Source organism: Eptatretus burgeri, chromosome 8, assembly GCF_056783735.1.
Source record: "Eptatretus burgeri isolate ZD-2024b chromosome 8, Ebu_testis_v1, whole genome shotgun sequence".
Taxonomy (NCBI): domain Eukaryota; kingdom Metazoa; phylum Chordata; class Myxini; order Myxiniformes; family Myxinidae; genus Eptatretus; species Eptatretus burgeri.
The window spans coordinates 28,331,218-28,357,924 of record NC_140968.1 but is presented as its reverse complement, the minus strand read 5'-3'; the positions used below and the strand labels follow the sequence as shown (position 1 = coordinate 28,357,924).

The 26,707-nt window shown below is 41.6% G+C and overlaps 1 protein-coding gene and 1 pseudogene across 1 annotated transcript in view; both read left to right on the top strand.

Moving 5' to 3' along the window:
- Nucleotides 1–26,707, top strand: part of LOC147021401 (carbonic anhydrase-related protein 10-like) — a 198,684-nt gene that overhangs the window by 54,749 nt on the left and 117,228 nt on the right. The window contains exon 3 of the mRNA XM_085891320.1: nt 2,980–3,122. Within this exon, the coding sequence (XP_085747446.1) occupies nt 2,980–3,122 (143 nt within the window). The remainder of the gene's footprint in view (nt 1–2,979; nt 3,123–26,707) is intronic.
- Nucleotides 13,649–14,669, top strand: LOC147021402 (uncharacterized; annotated as a pseudogene).

Below are 26,707 nucleotides of genomic sequence, written 5' to 3'. Positions count from 1 at the left end.
ATATATATGTATATATATATATATGTATATATATGTATATACATATATACACATGTCGACTCCTCCCTTGCTCTTCTTGCCGAAGAAGCTGCATAAGGCAACCCAAAAAGGCTACCAAGGTAAACCCTTTGCTGTTTCAAACCCTTCCCAGATTTTCTTCACAGCTATAAAGACATTCACAAACAGTACACACATGAGAATCCCAATGCTGCACACCCCTTCAGCTGCCGGACCAGTTTCATCGCTTATTGGCCAATCATCAGTGACAGCGCAGACAGCAATCATTACCAATGATGCTCACTGAAGCGTGTACCATGTGCAAATGTTGAAAGCAGTCAATATATAAATAAAGAAAGCCGCACCCACATCTCATCACAAAGATCCACAATAAAACTGAGAACCAGGATGCTGCGCAGACACTAATTGAGGCTCTCGACACTGAACATCTGAAACGCTGGAAGGAGTTTGTGTAGTCAACAGACTTCACCCACAGCAGCCGCAAAGCATGGGCATTGCTGAGGAAACTGAGTGCCGCAGAAAAAAGTACTGCTGCCATCCCCAGAGTTTCCCCTGATTCCATCACGTCTCACCTCCTCCAGACCTCAAAGGCACCGACCCCCAAATCATTAAGGCAGGAGGTAAAAAGGGATTACCTCCGAAACCTCTAAGAAAGCCCACTGAGCAGCGACCCGGCAGCCCCATATACAAAGAAAGACATTGTCGCCGCACTGTCGGAACCAAAAATAGCAAAGCTGCAGGGGTGACGGAATTTCCCCTGAATTCCTTAAAAACCCCAGAGAAAAGGGTCATATCTGGTTGGTGGTCCTTTTTAACTGCCGTCCATGAAACAGGGCAAATTCCTACAGCCTGGAAGAAGGCGATTGTTATTGCCATTCTAATAACTGGTAAGCCAGCAGACTTGCCCTGCAACTACTGCACTATGTCCCTACTATCAGTGACAGGAAAGCTGATGGAGAGGACCCTACTGTCCCATTTAACCGCCACTCTGGAGGCCTTCCTACCCGATGAGCAGCGGAGCTTTAGGCCCGGCTACAGTACCTGTGATCAGGTTCTTGTCTTCTCCACCATCATCGAGCCTGCCTTCCAGAGAAAACAAAACGTGGCAGCCTCCTTGGTGGAATTGTCATCGGCTTATGATACAGTCTGGCACCAAGGGCTCCTTCTCAAAGTCTCAAAAGTCTTCCACTGTCAGAAGACAATCAGGCTGCTGTCAGTATTCATTGGGGACCAAAAGATCCGCGTTAGCCTCAACAGCAAAATTTGCCGTGTTTGAACACTAAACAATTGCCTCCCTCAAGGATCTGTTCTAGCCATCGCCCTCTTTCACCTCTATGTTAGCGACCTGCCAATGACGACCTCCTTAAAACTTGCATGTGTTGATGACATCGTACTCGTAGCACAGGGACCTGACCTAAAATCTATCGGGAACCAACTCACCCAAGATCTGGGCATGTGGGAGGAGTATTTACACAAATGGAAACTCCGTCCCAACCCCAACAAAACAGCCATCTGCACCCACCATCTTTACAATGGCACAGCAGAGGTAGATGTGAAATTCTGCGGTATGAAAGTTGAAAATGTCCATTATCCCAAATACCTTGGGGTTACATTTGACCAGATGCTGCCCTTCAAAGAACACCTGCAAAGATGCAAGGAGAAGGTAAGGGCACAGGTAAACTTCATCCAGAAACTGGCTGGAACATCATGGGGTGTCGGCGTTAAAACCTTACGCACGGCAATGCTCGCCCTCATATACTCGACGGCAGAGTATTGCATGCCAGTCTGGTTGGCGAGTGCCCATACGAAGGCCATCGATGTTCAGTTAAACGCCATGATGAGAACAGTGTCTGGAACCCTCAAGCCAACAAAGACTGAGTGGCTTCCTATCCTTTGCAACATTGCTCCGCCAGACATCCGTTGGGGATGTGCTATCATCCTGATACTTGAGCCGCATTTTGGCTCCCAAAATTTCAGCCCAGCACCTTCTCACTGAACATCCGCGCTGTCGCCTCAAGTCCAGAAAACCAACATGGAACTGTGCCGAGCTCCTTACTGGAGCCCATCAAAGCGAAGCCGACTTGTGGAGGGCCAGGACGGGTAATGACAAAACTAGGTAGGTGAGTTGGGTTGGTAACAAGAACAAGCCGATTCGATATTGGTTGTGCTCCGGCTCCAAATCTGACCTGTCAGTGGGAAACGAAACTTTAACTGTCCACCCTGGCGGCGGCATGCACTCTACCAAGTGGCCATTCTCGTTCTACATACAGCTGATCGTGAAGCGACTTGTGCATGTATTGCATTCAAAATAATGGCATTAGGAAAAGAAAGAAATGGATAAGCAATCACACAATATGGTCACATCTAGAGTATTCAGTTTTGCTCCCCATATTATCGAAACGGTCTAACTCCATTGGAAGCGGGTTCAGCATTACAAAACGATTTTGAGTCATGAGGAAAGATAAGTGAATGCAGTGCAGTTTACATTATGGCAGAGAATATTACATACTGATATTATAGGAGTATTTATGATCTCATAAGGAATTGACAGAAAATAGAAACAGGTAGATTTGTTGATATCATTGTGGGAGACGACCTAGAAATGACTGGAGGGTCATGTTTTGGTTGTCCCTTGGTAGTCAAAGATAGCCATTCACTCAAGTTGTTTGTAAATTATATTCTTTGATAATTTCCTTTTGAGCTGTATCATTATTGTTTTATATTTGCATCTCTTGTAAAGAAAACTTTAATTCATCATTCTGCACGTTCATAATAATCCTCATCATTTGTTCGGTCTCTAAACGTAAAACTTTGAATAAATCCTTCTTGGGTTTCCAACATGAAATTTTATCTTCCATGTAATCACGAGTCCTTACATTCTGAAAATTATTTCTGATGTTGAATGCATCTCTCCAACCCTGTCTGTCTGTCTAAGTATCCATCAACGTATCTCTGTTTCAGGGCCTGCTTTCTGGGGCTTTGTACACTCTCCCTGGGCGCTCTGCTCTGTGGGGAAAAAACAATCTCCGATAGACGTGGAGACTGGCCGCCTGGTCTATGACCCCTTCCTTCTTCCACTCCAGGTCAACACCGGTGGCAAAAAGGTAAGAGCAGTGATGATCCATTTGCAATTGATTATGACATGAAGGTGTGCAATAAACACACTGGTTTGAATTGGTACAAGGGATTTCTTTAGACTGTGACTGTCAACAACGTGCGGGTGTTGCTTTGATATGGCGCTATGCTGGGGTAAAAGAATGGGAAGGTACATTGAAATTTGCTCATTAAGGCTGTGACAGTTCACATTGCACTGACATTAACATGGGTCTCAGGGTGCAGTACAGTGCTGAAGGCTAGGGAAGGATGAGGAGATGAAATAGTTTTTATATCCATATACATTGGGCAGAGATCATGGAATACTGAGCAAATGAAAAGGGTAAGGAGAGTGAGGAAAGGTCAGTGGCTCAGTGAAACGTATAACAGGAAGTGTGTGTGTGTGTGTGTGTGTGTGTGTGTGTGTGTGTGTGTGTGTGTGTGTGTGTGTGTGTGTGTGTGTGTGTGTGTGTGTGTGTGTGTGTGTGTGTGTGTGTGTGTACAGGGTGCACACAAATAAATGGTGGGGTTTCATGACATTGACATTAAGTCACTACCATAATCACTTACAAGAAAACATCACTATAGAGCAATTGAAAGTGCTACGCCGGAGATTCTTGACCGAGTGTGGACATAAATTGAATATCGATATGATGTGTGCCGCACTCTTAATGGTGCACATAATGAAGTTGTGTATTGCCATTTCAAAAATCTTTTGAAATGGATAAAACTCCAATGGACAAAAACTTTTTGAGAGTTGGTGAATTAAATAAACAAAAGTACAATTCACAGTATCTGTGTTTTTTAATATTTTTATCATCAATCGACTTACAAAACCCCACCATTCATTTATGTACACCCTGCATTGTGCGGAGGCATGATGACAAAGCAGGATCATGAGACAACCACTCAAAAGGCATTGTGCATTGGTCACATGGGTTTGCAAAAGTTTAAATCAATACCAGTCTTTGACAACCATTCTTGAACTTGTGCTGTCATCAAGTCTTGTTTTTCCACAAAACAAACACAGAAAGTGAGTGGATGAGTAGTGGTGGGGCTGGTTGGAGAATCCGAGGCCAAGAAATTGAGGAAAGGAATGGAAGATAAACACAGGGACAGAAATTGCATAAACAGAGTGAAATGACCTCTACCAAAGGTGATTGACCAAAGAATAAATGATAAAAAATTAATTCGCATTCTAGATTATAAATTTGGATTCATTTTATAATCCACCCTTCAGTTGGCAGCGTTCCGTAGGCAGGGATCCGCATTACAAAGCAGCCGTCCTTCCCGAAGGAACGTGAAGCTCGCTAGCTATCCTGTGTGCAAGCATGTGCCAGTGCCTTTCAAAAAGAGCAGGTCATTTTATGGTGATAGCCTAAGCAAATTGCTTTCTTTCAATTTTCTTCTGGGAAAATAAAGGCAAAAACCGCTATAGGTCAAGCCTTAACTGTAGGTGGAGAGGAGATAGTCACCACCATATTGCAGTGAACACTCGATCACCATAATGGTTATTGTCATCGTGGTGCTCTAGAGATCGGTACAATCCAGATATAGACTGAAATGTTCACCTGTGATGAATACCACTAATAAAACAATGTAAACCAACTATTGGATGTGTAAGAAATGCTTACCTTCGGAAGCTGGCTTGTTTTGTAATAATCACTAACAAAGGCTCATGATTCATGTCATCAATAAACCTGCACATCCCAAAAATTTTATTCCTCATTAGAGGCCATAGGCAGGTGTTACCGTTGCTTGCTTGGATCACATGTCAACTTTGCCTGTACGTATACCCCATCTGTTGTCCCCATGGGTTTCCAAAGAGTATTTGCTGTCATTTCAGCTCGCTATGCAAAGTATGACATTTGTGGTATAACTCCATTATGAACACCTCATGACACGCTCAATTAAGTCTTTCACTAGTGGGCACATTGTTTCTGCAGCTTGCCTGCATAATCATGTTAATTAATTCTCGATATTTGAGATTGCTTCAAGAAAATATACTTATTAAAACAAAGCTACCTTCGGGTAATTTGATCCATGTTTATAAAGCTAGCAACCTACGAGTCACAGCAAACTATTTAGTTAACTGAATCATCGAAATGCTGCTCTACGTAGTTGCACTTTTAACATATTCTGTCACTAATTTTGACTTTTTTTCACTGGTTTTCAACATTCCCAGTGCCTGAAGGGAAAATGTTATGATCTGGCAGGTGCAGCATCATGTGCACTATTGCTGCATGTACAACTACGACCCAAAAAGTGCTGATTCACTATCCAGGCTGGAACCGACCTCGTTGGAGCTAACACTCCACAAATTATCCAAAGAATCTACAATTTGCACGAATTGACGCCTGCGTGGATTGGATGACGTCGTTCATTTTCCTTACATGTTCTAACACGATGGTTACAAATCAGGATTTTCACTAATTTAGCCCTCCAGAGATCCCAATAAACCCAAACGCCAGCGTGGCAAAACGGCGGGATCATGCCATATACTATGTCTCTCTTTAGAAATAAATAAATGAAATAACAAATGCGTGAAAACGCAAGACACGGAACGAAATACCGAACACAATTGATGATGAATTTAAGAAATGCACAATATTTAATCCACAAATACACGACACCCTCTTGGTGCCAAACACACAGCCAAGCATTCATTCAGAGAACTAGGCCAAAGGATAAAATGTTCAGTGCAGGATACAGTTTGCAGGTGACAATGAGGATGATGCCGATAAGCCAATGTCCCAGGAGGGTGTACAGGAATACTGAAGCATCTGTATGATGCCTCGAGTGTCCAGAATCGCTGGAAGCACCCAATATCTCAGAAATGATGCCAATGACAAGGTCCCATGCACTTTTATTGGGAGACTTCCCACTTTAACTGCAAGTTCCACAAGTGGGCCCCGTGTAGCAGCAAACCAACAAGGGGTGTCCATGATCCAGAGCCCATCCCCAGAAAAAGATTGCCAGCTGCTGAGGACGTGAGAACCTCCTTATATAGGCCAGACTGCTCCTTCCTCACCCCTTCACAAGACTTGGACAGCATTGGAGACGAGAGTTCCCACATATGGATGAAGCAGGGCAGAGCAAGCCAAAATGGTGGAGTGGATATCTTATCTCCCACCGACCCTACCTATAGCTGCCATCCATGGGCCATACTGTGTGGTAGGCTCTGACCTGGTTCTCAGCCCATTCCCCATTGAGAAAACATATGGACAGGATGTCCTTAACCTCTGACATCTATAATAATGAATGTCAGTGTGTGTGTGCATGCCAGTCAATGTGTCAGTCAGGTTATGTGTCTCCTCCATAACTCCAAAGCCATGACACCGAGCAGACCCAAACTTTGCTTGCATACTAACGGAACTCGAAGCTAGTGCATGAATGAAAATTGGGTGTTTGGGTTAATTTTAACACCTTTTGAAAAGAATTAATGGCCTTATTTAATTATCCTTCATCAAGGCGTCATCATTGGTCAGCCCCTGAGTCAGCCTTCTGCCAGCTTGCCGAGGTCTTAATTTGCCATTTTGTTCGGCCTGATCAATAATGCCTTGACTTGGAACAGGTCGCAACGGTTTCTTAACGATAAAGTGCTCAAAACCTTTTTTTTTCCACATTCCTCACTCATTTCACCGAATGTCTCATCATCATACCAATGAATCGCTGGATACAATTAATACTTATAAATGCCGGGAGACGCCACTGTTCATGGCTTTCTTTCATTTCCGCAAATGCGATGACCTCAAGGATCTCTTCACGTGAGTCAAATTTCAATATGTTAACTTCTTAATTGACCTCAGCAGCAGTTCCGACTGCTTATCTCCGGGCGTGTCTGGACAGTATTTATCTCCAGACAATGTTTGTCTTCAGAAGTGTCTGGGTGGTACTTATCTTCGGACGTGTCTGAGCGGTGTTTTTCTCTGGACAGTGTTTATCTCTGGATGTGTCCAGGCAGTGTTCGTTTCCGGGCATTATTTGTCTACAGATGTGTCCGGTCAGTGTTTATCTCTGGGTGTTTTCTTTTTTTGTCTCTGGAGATGTCCGGGTGGTATTTATGTCCGAGCAGTGTTTGTCGCTGGACGTGTCCAGGCAGTTTTTATCTGCAATGCGGTGTTTGTCTCCAGAAGTGTCCGGGCGGTGTTTATCTCCAGGTGGTGTTTATAGCATGACGAGTAAAAAATGTATTTCAGACATTATTTTGTTTCCATCTTCACTGTTATTCTATGCAGAATAATTTTGATGAGACAGTTTGAATCGTAATTAATGCTCCACCGCACATCTGCCTTCCCTTCCCCTCACCTCCTGCTGCCTTCTCTTCCTCTTCCCTGATGCTACCTTCCCTTCCCCCACCCCTCCTTGCTCTGCCTCCATCCTTGCTTGCACACCCCTCCTTGTCCCCCACCCCCCTCTCTCTCCCTCTCCCCTCTTTTTCTCCCCCACCTCTTTTAGTATTCCCATCAGCAAAGTGATAGACAGTATTTGCTCATCCAAAATAAACAAAGACCATCTCTTTCGTTGCCCAACATCAGATATCTTAAAACTAACACAGACTGTTGAATTATAATTTGTTTAAATCCAGATTTTTAGGTTCTTGAGCAGGAGTGGTGAAATGGAGACCAACAACTAATCTGCAGACATCAAATTGAGGCCCATTAGGATGGTCCAGGGTGTGATATAGGAGATAATCCACAAAGCTTCACATCTGCCACATGACATCAGAAGCCTTTTGCATCAATCGACTTTTCGATACCTTATGGGGCCTTGAAAAATAACAGTAGCCCCAACGTGTGTGTGTGTGTGTGTGTGTGTGTGTGTGTGTGTGTGTGTGTGTGTGTGTGTGTGTGTGTGTGTGTGTGTGTGTGTGTGTGTGTGTGTGTGTGTGTGTGTGTGTGTGTGTGTGTGTGTGTGTGTGTGTGTGTGTGTGTGTGTGTGTGTTGTTGGTTGTCATCTCTATAATTCGGGTTTCAGAAAGTGGAACAAAGTCCTTCCAGGACTTGAAGTATCCACCTTCGTTTCGATGAAGGATCATGATTCATGGCCTATGTTATGAAATTGCGAAGTCGTGTTGTTCTCAGGGTTTTGTTCCGATGGCTGTTTTCAGGATTGTCACTGAGCCCTGGACTACCTCCAACTGTAGTTCGTTTGTAGTAATGTTCCCAGGGATGGGTTGTAAAATCTTTGTGAGGTTCTTCTTTGTCATTCCCGTTGCTCCAGTTATTACTGTTACAATTTTGGTGCTCTTCAGCTCACAGGATCTTTTCACTTCATTCTTGAGGTCTTGATATTTGGTCATTTTCTAGATTTCTGTGTTATTAAGACCAAAATCACTGAGTATTGAAATGTCAATCAACAATGCCTTCTTTTCCATTTTGTATCTGAGTACTATGTCTAGTCGCAGTGCTTTGTTTTCTATGTTCACACTCAATGGGATCATCAGACCGTACGTGAGCATTATGTCCTTATTTTCAATGATTGCTTTTTGTCCACATTTCCATGAGTTTTCTAGAACTGGGACATCAAAGTATTTGCAGATGTTCCAGTGGATTATTCCACAAACACTGTTTGTATCGCTATTCTGACATGATATTTTTGCATCTCGATAGGAGGTGGCTCATGCTTTCTGTTTCTACCTTGCAGAACCTACACTTATCCATTTGACTCAGTCCCGCCATTTTCTTTAAACCGTTGGTCCAGTGTCCTTGATCTTGGGCAGCTATGATGATTTGTTTTCCATCTCAGTTGAGCTGACCACTTATTAGCCATTATAATGAGCCTTCTTTGTTTATCTCTCTCGCTCTCATCACCTCTCTCTCTCTCGCTCTCATCACCTCTCTCGCTCTCTCGCTCTCTCGCTCTCATCACCTCTCTCTCTCTCTCTCTCTCTCTCTCTCTCTCTCTCTCTCTCTCTCTCTCTCTCTCTCTCTCTCTCTCTCTCTCTCTCTCTCTCTCTCTCTCTCTCTCTCTCTCTCTCTCTCTCTCTCTCTCTCTCTCTCTCTCTCTCTCTCTCTCTCTCTCTCTCTCTCTCTCTCTCTCTCTCTCTCTCTCTCTCTCTCTCTCTCTCTCTCTCTCTCTCTCTCTCTCTCTCTCTCTCTCTCTCTCTCTCTCTCTCTCTCTCTCTCTCTCTCTCTCTCTCTCTCTCTCTCTCTCTCTCTCTCTCTCTCTCTCTCTCTCTCTCTCTCTCTCTCTATCTATCTATCTATCTATCTATCTATCTATCTCTATCTATCTCTATCTATCTATCTATATATATATATATATATATATATATATATATATATATATATATATAATATAGTGTTACGGTGACTGGTACCAAGACACCAGCTTGACACTCAGGGGGATTAATCCCCGGTTGTCCTCGGAAGAGCCGGACCTGGGGCCACCGCTCACAATTAACGTTGTGGTACGGTGGTTTGTTTTAGAACCATGAACATCACCCAGTCAACCACGAGTTCCAGTGTCCACCGTCTAATTATTCCGTTTAACTCGAGGTCACGTGATTACCTTAACGGGGAGCGCGCCCTCAGCAAAGCATCAATATTATCTTGATTAGATTTTAATTAGGGCGGCCGAGCGTTTTAACCGCTGGTGCGTGCCCACGATTTGTGGTCAAATCTGTGGTAATTACCTCCCAGTCTATCTCGGTTCGGACAATGCTAGACCAATGGAAGGAAAGGACAAACACGGACAGGTTGGAAATCGACAAATGATTTATTAATAATAAAATAAATAAATAAAAAGAACTTTTTATTTTCTGAGGTAAATAAAGAATAAATTTCAAAGCAAAATCAATCAAAATGCCAGGAAAGAGACAAAGAGCAGATGCTTATCGGGGGGGGGGGGATGGTCTCGCTCATTAGAGTAGTCGTCCGTGAAGTGAAAACGTCCTGAAATGTGTGCGTGCGTGTCACGTCCATCGCCAGCACCCAGCCTTGCCGGGCACCGTCTTGCAAATAGCCTTGGACGCCAGTCGATGTCTGGGAGGGGCACCGAGATCGTCTTTCGTGGGTTTAGACCCTGGTGCTGCGACACGGGCAGTGACTCACACTTCAAGAAACTGGTGACGTCCAGTGGCCCACACGGTCCGTTGGTGACTGACACGCACCTCATTCGGTGCTGCTCACACCCACACACGCACCACATGCTCACTTACTCAAGCACTGGGAAGGACGAATTGTCTCATTGTTGGTGCTGGTCAGACACCTACATGCGCATCACATGCTCGCTTTCTTCTACTCCTCCTTTTCCCCTCTGGCTTTCTTTCTCGTTCTTTTCTTCTCTGCTCTTACTTCTGTCGCCCTTTTCCTCTCACTTTTCTCTCCTCAGAATGGACCTCCAATTCCTTTTATATCAGCGGGCCATCTCGGCGGCGCAGTCCACCCCAAGCTCACCCCGCCCCACTTGCGCATGGTTACCATGACGACCCGTGTGCTCAAAAAATGTGAGCGTCGAAGCTCGCGAAAGAACGTTGCTGAGGAAAAATAAGGGTGGGCTTCAGAGCTCACGAAAGAAATGTGTATAAACGTGTCTGTCGTAAAGAAAAAAGCTTCCCATAAGAGAGAGGATCTATTCTTCACTCTTCTCAATGCATCACATTTAAAATCCCATTAGACATGGGGATGGGGCTAATCTGAACATGCATTTAAGGAAATAACTATCTGAGGACCTGGATGTGTCGATGCATTCATCAGACCGCATCCTGAAATCCGTAACATATATATATATATATATATATATATATATATATATATATATATATATATATATATATATATATATATATATATATATATATATATATATATATATATATATATATATATATATATATATATATATATATATATATATATATATATATAGGGTCGCCCAAAGGTCACCTCGGGATTTAGAAATTAAATAACATTTCTGTTTTTTTAATAATTTATGATTATTTTTATACCAAAAGAAAATTTCCAAAATGGAGATAAATTTGCTTTATTTATGAAAAATGATGCAGCTTAGATGTCCTCCATTTTCAGCTTCGCAGAGACGGGCTCTTTCGACAGCATTTTCCATAACAGCGGATAATAACTGTGGCTGCAGCCCTCAAATTTCTGCACAGACGTTGTCCTTGAGCTACTGAATTGTACGGGGCTCATTGATGTATACACGCTCCTTTAGGTAAGCCCAAAGAAAATAATCGGGAGGCGTTAAATCAGGAGAACATGATGGCCAAGAAATTTCTGAATTTTACGAAATTATTTGGTGTCCATGCTCTTTGGGTGAGAATAATTGATCGATGAAATTTCAAATAAAATTCCACGATTTTGGTTCTTTTTTCAGTTGTGAATTTTTCCACGGGTAATTTCCAAATGTTAATCTAAATTCTGAAAAGAAAAGAAAAACAAATTATTGAAAAACAGAAATGTTATTTCATTTCTAAATCCCGAGGTGCCTTTTGGGACACTCAGTATATCCCCCTCCTCTTTTATCACTACTCCAGTTGTTTGTTCAATATATTTATTGATATTTTACTTTAGATTTTTATTTTGTCTTTTCTGTGATCATTGGGGCTGGATCTATTGCTGTTTAAGTTTCATGTGTGACATCTTCTGCTCTCACCTGTCTTTCACTTGTGCTAGGTTAGTTAGGGATACCTTTTCTGGCATGCTGTCTTCGTGTTTGTATACAAATTGTATTTGGTAATCAGTCAAACTGTCCATTTACTCAGGCAATCCTACAGTTGTCAATCTGTGCACTTGGTTGAGCTCCATCAGGTCGCTACCTCCTTCTCACATTGATTTTTGTAAAACATTTTGTGAATAGTGAGGAGTTTCCTTGTTTGAATATCTACTTTGTTGATTTCCAATTTGGGACAGTTTGTTATTCCACAGTTGTGTTGGAATACTGGTACTGGTGTGTGTGTGTGTGTGTATGCGTGCGTGCGTGCGCGTGTGTGCGTGTGTGCGTGCGTGCATGTTATTATAAGAATTCAAGTCTCATGGGGACATTGTACATAATTACATTCAAGACTGATATCAGCAAACCTTTACAGCAGTTGCAAGGACATTAGTATACAATGAACAAACATGTGGTATATTGGGTGGGTGTGAATCTGTGTTCTCTGTATCATGAGCCTGGGGCTCATAGGCTCGCGGCATACCCTTACCCAAGGTAGAACAAGTCACAACCTATTTTTTCTTGAAGAGGGATGTTTGGGGAGTTAGAAAATCATGGTTGTGAACCTGAGATCATTGCACAACATTTTGAAAATCACGTTTACATATGTACCACTGCAGACTGCAAAAATGGATTTAATCGCCACAGATTTTGGCTCATATTCGCTCTTATATTTGTTAATACTGGTGCTACAAACACAAATTTGGTACCAAAATGTGAGGAATGATGACATATATATATATATATATATATACATATATATATATATATATATCTGTGACAAACCATTTGTGTTGTAACAAAGGCTTTTGTGTGACCTACAGGCAAAAATAGTGGAATTTTACTCAACAAATCAGCTTCGGGTTTCCCAATAAATATCAACTAAACAATTAATTTCTTCATAAGCATTTGAGTTGTATTACTACATGTTACATCAAAATAACCCTCTATCATTCTCCTTTTTAGAAATATAACTCATAAAGATAAATCAGTTGAATTAATAGTTATTACCGAAACCATACGTCACCCCCCTAAAAGTAACCGACATTGATTAATTTATAATACATGTATATGCATTAACCAAACAAGAATGATTTTAAATCCAGTTGCAGAAAATCAATTTTGAGCTTCATTGCCTTTTTCTAAAACTACTGATATATATACTTATCTTTAATTATTTCATTTCAGATGCTTGTGCTGACAATTGATCTGCAATTATGGATCTGGAACCACCTGTTGTGAAGCGTCATAAAATTGACACTGACCACTGCATCATATGCTTTAAACCCCTCAACCCTAAAAAGCAAGAAGTTGTAAAGAACCCAACATTGAATGGTTTGAGTGCAATCTTCAAAGCAAGTCAAATCAGAAAAGATGACATTTACGAAAGTATCTGGCCTTTGCAACAAGACATATTGAGTCTTGATTTGAAAGTATCATTCCACAAATCGTGTCGGGCCAAGTATACCAGCAAGTCAAATATCTCCACATCCAACCCCAGTGAGAGTGACCAGCAACCATGCACGTCTGCGGCAAACAGAACACACAAGGATCAGCAGAAATGAAACAGCTGGGTTTGACATCAGGACTAACTGCTTCATTTGTGGAAAATCCAACACTTCCAGAAACAAGCTTACACCGGTATCTACAGGAACTGGACAGTCCACCAGAGAAAAAGTTCTGGCAGCAGCTGACAAAAGACAAGACAATAAAATGCACATGCGCATGCTTGCCTTTCCAGATTTGTTCGCCTATGATGCCAAGTACCACAGGTTATGCTATTCACACTATATTTTAGAAAGGAACATCACTGCTGCAATTCGTAAATCAAGAGAGGAAACAATGGGCACATTACATGAAGCTTTTGATGAACTGAAATGTTATCTGGAACAAACTGTGTTCTCCAAAACTAAGACAGTGACAACCCTCGTTCATCTGAAAGACGAATACGTTGGATATTTGGTTTCACTGGGTACCACGAATGCAGAACAGTATAAAACTTGGAAGATGAAGGAGCGATTAACTAAATATTATGGTGACCAAATCGACTGTGTTACATTTTATGGCCACACTGACATCATACACTCTTCTTCTGTGACCTTACGTGATGCCCTGAGAAATGCCACGATTCTGCAGAGCATGACTGATGAACCAGAATATGAAGACATCCCGTCTGATGTACCATCAGCCACAGATAGTGAAATGCATACTTTGCATGCTGCAGCTGGTATCCTGAGGAAGCACATGGCTGATATCGAGCATGTTGGAAATATATATGCACCTGTCGAGGAAACAGATATTCAGCACTGTGCAGAATTTGTTCCTAATACAATCTACGACTTTATTCAGTGGTGCACCAGTGAGAAATCACAAACGAATGTAACCAGCTGTAGTGATGAAGGTGTTATGAAGAACAACCTGAGGACGATCGCCATCTGTCACAATATAATATCACAGAGCCGTCGAGTGTACTCCACAATAACGCTTGGTTTAGCCTTGCAGGTGCATCATGAATTGGGAAGCAAGCATCTCATTGACATGCTTCATGAATTAGGACACTGTGTGTCCTATGATGAGGTGAGACGTTTCCTCATGTCTTTGGCTGTTGATCAAACTGCCTCGGAGGATATTTACATCCCCAAAGTTCTTCAAAACCTACGCTGCACCGACGATAACTGTAGGCAGAGCAGAACATGTCGTCGTATCTCTGCAGGACTGACCTGCACTGAATTCTGCTCGTGTAGTGCAGACGATTGTCCAAATGTTGATGATTCTTTTGTCTTTGACGACAGCACTGATGAAGAGCGTGACTGAACTTTTAAATGTATTACATGTATTACTTCATGTAATCGATGTACATAAGTTACAGTGCATGTTATGAATTCATTATCGTCATATGTGAAATAGCTTATATCAACATGATGTCTATAAAAGTCACTTTCACAATTGTGTCAGAATCTTAAGCAATTCTTCATGTTGCATATCTGCTTCGGGATTTCTATCGGTCAGCATTAGTGGGGCGACATATGATTTCAGTTATAACTATATAATTTCAGTGACAATTATATCATTAGATATATTTTTCAAAGGGTAAATAAACTTGGATTATGTTGATGTAACAAGTATGACTGCAAGTCCAATATTTTTTAAGTAATTAATGTTTTCGTTGATATTTATTGGAAAACCCGAAGCTGATTTGTTGAGTAAAATTCCACTAGTTTTGCCTGTAGGTCACACAAAAGCCTTTGTTATATCACAAATGGTTTGTCATATATATATATATATATATATATATATATATATATATATATATATATATATATATATATATATATATATATATATATATATATATACACACATCTTCTTCTTTCGGCTGCTCCCGTTAAGGGTCGCCACAGCGGATCATCCGTATGATGATTTGGCACATGTTTTACGCCGGATGCCCTTCCTGCCGCAACCCTGGTCGCCTCTTACGACACAGGGATATGGTACACCTATTTTAACCGGGGTCTACACGGCCCAGTAGACTGGTACTCGTTTCGCCGACCTCGGAAGGATGACAGGCTGAGTCAACCCCCTGGTGTATTAATTCAGTGGCCCAACGGGGCTTGAACTCAGGACCTTTTGCATCCCAAGCCGCTGCCCTAACCACTGCGCCAACACCAGGCTCATATATATATATATATATATATATATATATATATATATATATATATATATATATATATATATATATATATATATATATATATATATATGTATGTATGTCATCATTCCGCACATTTTGGTTCCAAATTTGTGTTTGTAGCACCAGTATTAACAAATATATGAGCCAAAATCTGTGGCGATTAAATCCATTTTTGCAGTCTGCAGTGGTACATATGTAAACGTGATTTTCAAAATGTTGTGCAATGATCTCAGGTTCACAACCAAGATTTTCTAACTCCCCAAACATCCCTCTTCAAGAAAAAATAGGTTGTGACTTGTTCTACCGTGGGTAGGGGTTTCTCACAATTTAGGCCCCTTTTTAATTTGGCTACTAGCCTACCAGCTAGGAACACAAACGGACCAATTAAGTGCTGTGTGCTGTTCAACATTTGTTGTAAGCTCCGTTTTCAGTAAAGTCTTCAGTCGATATAGCCTTACATGTTGCGAAAGCAAGTTCCTTGACCACAACTACCTCGCTATGGAATTCAGTGCACTATGGTGAGGAGCTCTATGGGAGAAGCGATGGATGTATGAGCAGCTGCTCCAGGTGCAGGTTGGGATTGGGGCACTGAATGAAGGACATGAAGGTAATCTAATAAATAAATGTCATTTTCTGTGTGTCTGTGTTTAACACCAATCATGCCAAAACTATCGGGCCAATTGCCGCCAAACGTGGCACATGGATCAAGTTCGACCTCGTGGTGAACATGCGTTATTTGGTTTCATCTGTAGTCGCGTGGGTTCGGGAGGCAAGGTAGACAAAAATTATCTTTGTAAATGTGTATCATTTAGCACTACCTTGTGGTCGTAGCAGAGGTTATTAGATGTCGGCCGTGGAGATAACTTGCATTTTTAGTCAAATGACCTCTCAAATGCAGTTATCGCTAATTATTCAAAGACCGAAAATAGTACAAACACAACCAATACATCGATTTAAATGTAATTTTCATGTTTATCCAACAACATAACTCAAGAGTGAAAGAAGAGTTTGTAGAAAAAAAAAAGGTTACCACCTCAGCTAACTTCTTCAAATATACACCCTGCGAAAATTCCTTTATGGGAGGAGGAAGGGGTAAGGTGGGGCTTGGAGTGAGGAGGCAGAGGGAGAGGTGGAATGGAGGAGGGGAAAGGGTGGGAGGAGGGACCTGGTGTTTGCCTGACAATGCTAGGTTCCTTTGCTTGTGAGAAATGATGCTGGACCAAATATATTTTATCCTCCACTGGGAGAAGAGAAGGTTCCATTGATCTCCACTCATGCAGTGCATGCATTTCTGAAGTCTGAAATCCAGGAAGAAAGGTGGACTTGTATGCAACAGCCAGCAAGTTTATCAAGCAAAGCAGGATGGCAGATTGTGTCGAATGCCTGGCATGTGTTCAGAAAAATGGACCTGCCCGCTTGGTTGAGATTCGGGGTGTGCAGTATAACAATTGCTGAGAGAGGAGCAGAAGCATGTCCAGAGTTGTGACCAGGACGGAATCCAAATTGATTGTTGGAGATCAGGCTATTTGAGAAGATAAAAGACTTGACATTGGTAGCAAAGATGGATTATGTGACTGTTTATAATTGGAAGTAAACTCACTGGTCAATAGTTCATAGGATCTGTGTCTGCATCTTATTGTGGATGGGAGTGATTTTAGCAACTTACAGGTTGGACAATAGGCTGCTAAAGAGAAGGAAAAACGGAAGAGTGCAGAGAAGCAGGAACAGCAGAGCAGGATATGAGAACATGGGCACAAAGTTATCTAACCCCATCGCCGAAGCAGGTTCAAGGCTGGACATACCTTAATCTTCCTCCTTGGGTGCGAAGGACACAAATTCCACATTGGGTATGAGAGGGTAATATGGGGATGGAGCTGGATGGGTTGGGTACATGAGATTTCGAGACATACACCGAGGTGAGACATTCTGCCTTATCTCGAAGCAGTCTGCAGTACAGCCGTATGATAGAGGAGGAGAACACACCAGAAATGGATTTCACAATGTTCCACCATGACTCGGAAATGGGAGACCGGCTTAAGACTTCAGTCTTCAGATAATTACCAAGGTGATGTTTTCTGACTTGCTTCGAATGGACACTTATTGCAAGCCTTCTGGAGCGACCTTAGTTAAGGTTCCTTCAGTCGGGTTAGTCTTCCTTGTTGAGAAAACAAGTTGTTTGACTGCAACTACTTTTCCACCGGATTCATTGTACTGCGGCTGAGAGTGATGCATTTGATAATCATAGTTCGTCGTCTTGTGTGAAAGTATTCCAAGCAAACGTTTAATCCATGTGAAGATGTGATCATGAATCTTTGCATCATCGGTCTAATGGCAGAATATATTTTAACGATCAAGCCCATGGACGCCAGGTGGACTTTTTGTGGCGTTGGTGGACAAGGACCTCCAACTGTTGCATACCTTTTTTATTTTGGAATTATAAGAACGGGGAACAGGTACACCGAGGGTGTATTGACGATACTTGCCAAGAGCCGAGCATTTTCACAGGCAATTCGCAGCGTCTCACGATATGTCGCAAAGCCACTCAAAGCATAGTTCTCCCTTGCTTTGTCTGGGCATTTGAATAATGAAAATGTTTTTGTCCAAATCTTGACCCTGCATTGCCCGGATCATTGCTGATCAATATCGTACCATTTTCAACTTTCTGGTGCCAGTAGTTTGGGCACAGACGCAATACTGACACACCGACATTGCATCTTATTAAATTGATCTTTTAATTCAAATAACATTCCACTTTGCTTTTTTAAACTACTTCGAGATTTTTTTTTTGTTTTTTCAAACATTGTCTCAGTCTCATGGAGGAACTTATCCCGTACATTATATTTTGTACAAGGGCATTAGGAGACCTTGGATGAATGAATGAATGGATGACTTGAGATTTTAACCTGAGGATTTACATCATGGGATAAACATATAAACTTCTATATTATGTATAATTATATTATACATATTTCATGATGAAAAACCTACTTATCAACCACGTCGTTTTGTTCATTTAATTAAACACATAAATTACCATGATTGATTTTCAATGGAAAGGGTACAAATTAAAATGTCTGGGAATGTAGCAGCAACACGACGGCGTTTCATCAAACGTATTTCAATGATCGAGGTTACAAGGATTGATCAGTGAGCCAAAGGACTATCGTTGAAGTATAGAAACATAATGAGGGAGATTGCTTATTTAATCGGTTTGAATTGTTGTAAAATGACCGACGTGGAAAAATAACCTCCTTCAAGACCAATCATTGACTTTCCTGCTACTTCCTTGCTTGATGTCAGGCCATGGATTAACTTGTCACCTTTTATACGTTACGACTTTGTATCTTCGACTGTAAATCGATGAGGTGTGTGTGTGTGTGTGTGTGTGTGTGTGTGTGTGTGTGTGTGTGTGTGTGTGTGTGTGTGTGTGTGTGTGTGTGTGTGTGTGTGTGTGTGTGTGTGTGCCATTATCTTTACAATTGGGTCTCAGAAGGTGGAACAGAGTCCTCCCAGGTGTCGAAGTATCCACCTCCGTTTCGGTAAGGGCAGTCACGATGCATGAACCAAGGTGTGAAGTTTTCTGTTGTCAAAGTTTTGTTTCGAGGGCTAATTTGAGGATCGTCATTGAGCCTTGGACAGCTTCCAACTGTAGTTGGTTTGTAGAAATATTCCTTGGGATGGTTTTTAAGATCTCTGTAAGGTTCTTCATCATCATTCCCATTGCTTCAGTAATCACTGGTACAACTTTGGCATTCTTCCACTTCCAGGGTCTTTTCACTTCATTTTTGAGATCTTGGTATTTGGTCATTTACTTGATTTCTGCATTGCTTTGGCCAAAATCACTGGGTCTTGAAACGTGTATGTGTGTGTGTGTGTGTGTGTGTGCGCGCCATTATCTTTACAATCTGGGTCTCAGAAGGTGAAACAGTCCTCCCAGGTGTCGAAGTATCCACCTCCGTTTCGGTGAGGGCAGTCATGATTCATGAACCAAGGTGTAAAATTTTCTGTTGTCAAAGTTTTGTTTCGAGGGCTAATTTGAGGATCGTCATTGAGCCCCGGACAGCTTCCAACCGTAGTTCGTTTGTAGTGATATTCCCATGGATAGTTTTTAACATCTCTGTGAGGTTTTTTTTTTGGCATTCCCATCGTTCCAATTATCACTGCTACAATTTCGGATCTCTTCAGCTTCCAGGATCTTTTCACTTCATTTTATGGTCTCGGTAGTTGTTCATTTTCTTGATTTCTTTGTCGTTTAGGCCAAAGTTGCTGAGTACTGACACCTCAATTAGCAATGCCTTCTTTTATGTTTTTGTACCTCAGTACTATATCCAGACACAATGTCTTGTTTTCTATGTTCATTCTTGATGGGATCATGAGGTCATATGTGAGCTTTACTTCCTTGCTTTCAGTGATTGCTTTTGGTTCCTGTTTCCATGAGTTTTATGGAACTGGAATGTTGAGACTTTTGCAGATGTGCCATTGGATTACTCTGCATACCTTGTTGTGCCTTTGTGTGTACAGCTGTTCTGACATGAGTTTTTTTACATCCCGATAGGATGTGGTTCGTACTTTCTGTTTCTACCTTGCAGAACCTACACTTGTCCGATTGACTCCGTCTCACCATTTTCTGAAAGCCATTCATGTCACGTCCTTAGTCTTGGGCATTTATAATGATTCGTTCTCCATTACACTTGAGCTAACCTCTTCTTAGCCATTCCAAACAGCCTTCCTTATCTCCTCCCAATCTGTCCAACTCTTTTTTTTATATACCTTCCACTCTTTTGTCATTTTCCTAGTTGTCAGTGTATATCTGTTGATATTTTGTTTTATATTTTTATTTTGTCTTTTTTGCAGTTGTTGCTGCTGTATTCATTGTTGTTTTGGTTTCTTGTGTGACATCTTCTATTCACACCTCTCTTTGGAAATTTTTTGCCAGTTGGGTTAGGGTTACCTTCTATGGTTTGTTGTCTTCGTGTTTGCTTACAAATTGGATCCGGTAGTCTGTTGCACTTTTCACCTACTCAGCCAATCCTACTGTTGTCATTCTGTGCATTTGGTTGAGCTCCATCAGGCCGCTACCTCTTCCTCGTCTTGGCAGGTGCATTCTTTGGATGCATTGATTTTTGTAAAACATTTTGTAGATGGTGAAGCGTTTCCTTGTTTTGATATCCAGTTTATTGATTTCTGATTGTGGCCAGGTTATTGTTCCACAGCTGTGCTGGAATGCTGGTCTTGCTAGTTGGTTTATGGCTTTGATTTTGTACCTTGGAGAAAGGTATTGTTATGATCCAGGGTTCTGGGATCGCCACGAGAGGAAGCACTCGAGTTTCTCCCGAACACCCGGTCCTGAGACCGCCGACCACAGATAACTCTGCGGTCCAACAGGCTATAGTTCTCACACAGCCATAGCCGCTGGACTTAGACTACCAGCCTATCAGGGTTACGCTTCGATGTTTCTGTGATATCTTTCTATTGGCACATCAACCTAACTAGAGGCCACGCCCTTGGTGTCACACCTGGTGGTGATCTGCTGAGCGGAACATATAGGTGCAGCACCGGATAACAGAGCAAATCAGCTGGGATACAACTACCCGTCTAACTATACTTGTACACTATGTCAGACCAATGAAGGAAAGGACAACTGAGACAGATTGGAAATAACAACAAACAATTATTGATTTACACACACAAGCAATCATTTAAAAGCGAGTATTTACAGGTAAGAAATCAAAAGACACATAAGTGCAGACTTAACTAACACATATTCTTTCTTATACAATCTTATTTACACAAGAGATTTGGCCATCATTCAATCAAGGGAAAATATGACAACAAGAAGAACTTGAGGGGAAAAGTAAAGAAAAGTAAGGAGAAAAGAAAAGTAGGGTCTATCTATTCTTTTCTCTCTCACCTCACACAACCCAACAGGGCGGTGCCATAGTCCAAATATATGAGAGAATGGGGAGGAAAGCATGGGGAAGATGGGCTGTGGCATTATCGGACATGCAGCCACATCCCTGAGGTTTCCAGACCCAGCAGGCAAGTCCTCTCCAGCATGAAAGATATGCGACTCGCCCTCCTCTGCTTCTTCCTATTCAGGATGTCACTTTTTCTCCCATCTCTGAGCCTGCTGCTTCTTGCAGGACGAGGATAAGCTTTGAGCTCCTTTCTCCCTGCAGGACATCGCTTTCTCGCCTCTCATCTTTTGCACTCCTGCCTTCTTCTTCTTCCTCCTCTCACTCTGAGCTTTATGCTCCTTGCAGGGAAAGCATTTAGAACAAGGACAAGTTCTTTGGCAACTTTTTTCCCCATATACTTGCACTCCTGTCCTCTTCCTCTTCATATAACCTTTTCCATCAAGGACTCGGACCAGCACCGAGCTCCTTTCTCCCTGCAGAACCTCGCTTTCTCTCCTATTGTCTCTTACACTCTCGCCTTCTACTTCCTCCTCTCACTGAGATTTCCGCTTCCCGCAGTACAAGCTTTTTTAGATCCTCGTGGAGGATCTCTAAGTCTTACTCACGTTGTTGTTCTTGTGGACTTTTTTGTTTCACAGCCTACAGTTTTCATCGAAACTTCCTGAAACTTGGAATATATATGTAAAAATACCCTGCGCAGACAGTAACCATCTCCAATTTTGAAAATTCCACCAAGAAAAAAAGTTATGACGTCAAAATATCTCCGCTAATGGAAATCGCCTAAAAAAATATCTCCGAAACTAGGCAAGCTTTTTGAATTCTGTTTTCAGGAATCGAACAGGGCATTAGCAGAGATGAATTACCGCACATTATGATACATCACAATGATGTCATATCAATTTTTATGACGTCATCCTATTTTTTGACATTTTTTGTTTCACAACCCAGAGTTTTCATCGAAACTTCCTGAAACTTGGCGTATACATGTAAAAATACCCTGCTCATACAGTAACCAACTCCGATTTTGAAAATTCCTCCTAGAAAAAAAGGTATGACGTCAAAATATCTCCGCTAATGGAAATCGCCTAAAAATTATCTCAAACTAGGCAAGCTTTTTGAATTCTGTTTGCGGGAATCAAGCCGGGCATTAGCACAGATAATTTATCGCAAACCTGATACATCACAATGACATCATATTCGTTTTTATGACGTCATCATTAAGAGGACGAGGATCTTAGCTCATTCGAGCTTGTTTTTCTTCTTTTTTGGAATACATTGTCGAGTCTCGTATGAGAGCTAACACACAACACACAACAAGGGGGGCAGGAGGCAAGAGGGGCAGGAGAGGGAAGGACAAAACAGTGGGGAACAGAGACATTAGGAGATCTGTGGAAGGGGGAGGGATGGGATGGGGAACACGAGGTGTGTGCAATTCCCCTTTTTCTCCTGGAGGGAGCGGGCATGGTCTTCTCTTGTGGTAAAGAAACAAGTGAATTAGGCATGGTCTAATGGTGAAGAAACACATTAATCGGGAATGGTCTTGTGGTAAAGAAACACACTTTGTGGAAGGATCTTACGATGTGCAGCATAATTGGGGGCACACCACACTTTTCCAGCGCTTACCACAAGGCATGCCTGGGAATCATGTCATTGGCCTTCTTCATGTCCACAAGCACTGAACAGGGAGTCATCATGCTTCCTCTTTTCTCTACCTGCTGTCCAGTAGCAAAAATCATGTCGACACACCAACGGCCCTACCGCAATCCACACAAAATCAGGCCACATATTCCCCTCAATGGTCTGTAGCCGTTCCTGTAAAATTCTGGCAAAGACTTTACCTACTACATCAAGAAGGCTGATGTCACATATGCCAGTTACCACATATCTGAAAGTCACCTTTACTAGGGAGAGGGAACAATCTCTGTGTCCTGCCCATCACCAATGACCTTCTGCTCTTCCCACACCTCCAGCATCAGCTCAGTAGTGCATCCTACAACTCTGCTACTCCACATATGATCAGCTTGGTTTTTTTTTAACTTTTTCTTTGTGTTTGGTTATGTATATATTTATTTATTTATTTATTTATATTACAATTATACATCTCTTAAAAAGAAAAAGGAGCATCCAACTAAAAAGTAACTTGATCTACTCTGCTAATTTAAGTGATAAACAAGCAAGAGCAGACCCGGTCTCAGGCGATGTTTCTGTCTACGCTGTCGCTGATGACTCATAAATAAGTGATGAAACCAGTCCAGCACCTCAGGGGGCATGTAGCATTGGCATTCTCATGTATGTACTACTTGTATGTATTCTGTTTGATTATATTTGTACCATATCCTGATGCTGTGTGGACTGTGCTTCCCCACTGATGGACGTCTGGTAGCTTGTACCTGTTGCTGCGTTTGAGCCTGGGGAGTAACTTTGAAATCGATCTGTCCTGGTTCTTCCCGACATGTTTGTTTTTTTTTGTTCCTTTCACATTTCTTTCTACTTTTTCACATTTCTCTTCATTCATTCTAATTCTTCTTTTTCTTTTATTTTATCTTTTACTCTTTATTTCTCTTTTCCATTATCTGTCTAAGGAGAAGTGAATTGTTGCAGAAATGTTTCTGAAAGACTCACTTGGCTGCGCCTGGATGGGTTTGAGGGTTGTGGAGTAGCGGCTGAAACCCGAATCCTATCCAGGTTCCACCTGATGACTCAAATGCAGTATTTGATCTTCCATTTGATTGTGAATGTCTGTAGCTGTAGAGGAACTTGGGTAGAGTTTTTGAAACAGCAAAGCGCTTATGGTACCTTGTGTAGCTTTTCTTGGTTGCTTTATGCAGCTTTCTTTGGCTGGAAGAGCAGGGGGATTAATTATAAAGATCCTAGCCACCTTGGGATAATTGATAAGTTGAGAGCTGATTGGTGGAATAGTGTGAGTATCTCTTTTGTTGGTATCCTACTCGTGTGTTGATTTCTAATCCAGAATAAACAAGTTCAAGTGTTCAAAGGAATATCCTCATGATGTCATCCATTGTATATAATGTTCTTTTTCTTCTTCTTGCTTCTGGAAGCTTGGCTGCCAGATAGCTATCAGCTGTCATTTTGTTGGGGTGCAAGGATGCCACTGATGCTGTGCCCCTATACCAGTACACCGTTACTCATTTTGCCAACCTCAGGAGGATGACAGGCAGAGTCAACTCCACCCGGTGTTAATTCAGCAGCCAACAGGGCTCAAACTCAGGACTCTAAGATCCCAAGCCAACACAGGAGTTACTAATCATAATGAGTTTACTATTTAGTACATGAGTATCCTCATCCACAGCAATGAGATCTCTCTGCTCCTTTAGTAAAACGTAACACGATGAATGGCACAATGTTGCTCACAGTATGAACTCAACACAGTTATTTATTATTGTGATATTCTTGGAATTTTTTTTCATGAACCCGAATCTAGTTTGGATTTTGGAAATAAAATTCCTTTGGAAATGCATCGCCCCATAAATGCCACAAAAATCCCAATGGTTCCTTATCTTTCCAGGAACATGACCGGTTAAATTGCTCATTTTGCCCGTGTACGAATCCTCAGCGATGGGTTTGAGTTTATCACCAGGAATTACATACAATCTGTTGAATAATTTCACGTTTCGCACACTGAGCCAAAGTAGTATTCTCACTAGATTGGTTTTCCACAACAACAGCTGCATAACCTGAATTCAGCAAATTTTTTTTTGCCTCCCCAACAGCGCTCCAAACGATTCAATATCCCAATAAGTACGTTATCGAATTTAAACTGTATCCATCGTCCCTGCAACTAAAGGGAGCTCCCGTCGTTTCACACAGTTTACTATGTGCAGTACAGTATATTATTAGCTTATCACTTACTACTGGGTTTTCTAAGCCAGAGAAGTTTGCATGATGTCAGAAGCAAACCGATTAATTCATTAATACTCATTCATACTGTATTAATAGATAAGCAACTGCGACACAAAAAGTTGGAAATATGGCCCACTGCCGCTTTCACAATTTGTACATTCCATTTCTTCTCCTCTATTTTTATATTTATTTCATTTTTAGCTCGCCTGTTCGAAGAACAGAGAGCTATAGCGATACCCCCGGCGTGAGCGTCAGCGTGAAAATGTTACATTTTTTGTATTACGGAAAAACTCCTCGACGGATTTCGACGAAACTTGGTGGGGGGGTGAGGTATGGTCCAAGGATCATGCCATTAGATTTTGGACTTGGTCCCACCCCCCAAAAAATAGTTAGAGAAATTTTTTTTTTTGCATTTCTACATGTTTTAAGTGATTTTCAACCCCCCAAAAAAAATTGTTGGAGAAAAAAAAATTGCAACTTTTTTTTCACCAAAATTTCGATTTCTTTATTTTGCATTTCTACATGTTTTAAGTGATTTCCAACCCCCCCCCCCCACCCCTTAAAAAATGTTGGAGAAAAGAACTATAACTGTCAGCACTGTTGACATATTTAATGAATAAGATATAAGGTTCACTTGAGTGACCCAGCAGTATTGGCGGCGGAGGTTTTGCACTCTCCCGAGTGCTCCCCCTCTAGTTTCCTTTCTAATGTTTTTATCTACCACACTATTTTTTATACGCCATATATATATATACATATATATATATATATATATATATATATATATATATATATATATATATATATATATATATATATATATATCGGGTCGTATTATGTGATACCGGTTGTCCGTCCGTCTGTCTGTCTGTCCGTCCGTTCCTGTCCGCACTCTAACTCCCAAAGTTTTCAACTTTCACATTTCATATTTGGTACATAGGTACAGATTGTGGAGACGGTGTGTCACGACATACGTTTGTCATCTAAAGTGGTTGCCATGGCAACCAGGATGCTGTTTTCCATGTAGTAGCACAATTCTGTATATACCTTCTTGTTAGGGCGTATATTGTGCTCACTTGCGCTCTTGTTACTGATTACAATATACAAATACATATATTGCTTTATAATTATACTTCACTGCAATGCTTTATAAAAAAAATATTAATGATTAGACTCGTCTTTTAAAAAACGATAAATGTATAAACAGGCGAGCATTTGGTGGCTTTGACACCAACTCTGGTTCTTCATCTATCCCCCCCCCACCCCATTCCTGCCACTCTCTTCCCTCCGGATGAATGCTCCGCATTGTTTCTGCACAGGTCAGCGGTGGCCAATTCATCAGGTGCGGAGTCGTTTCAAACTCAGTGGCCAGTTCCGTGACGACTTTCCCGGTCAAAGAAAGAGCTTTAAGAGGAAAGTGTTGGATGTGGAGGTCTCCGCATGCTTGGGAGGGAGC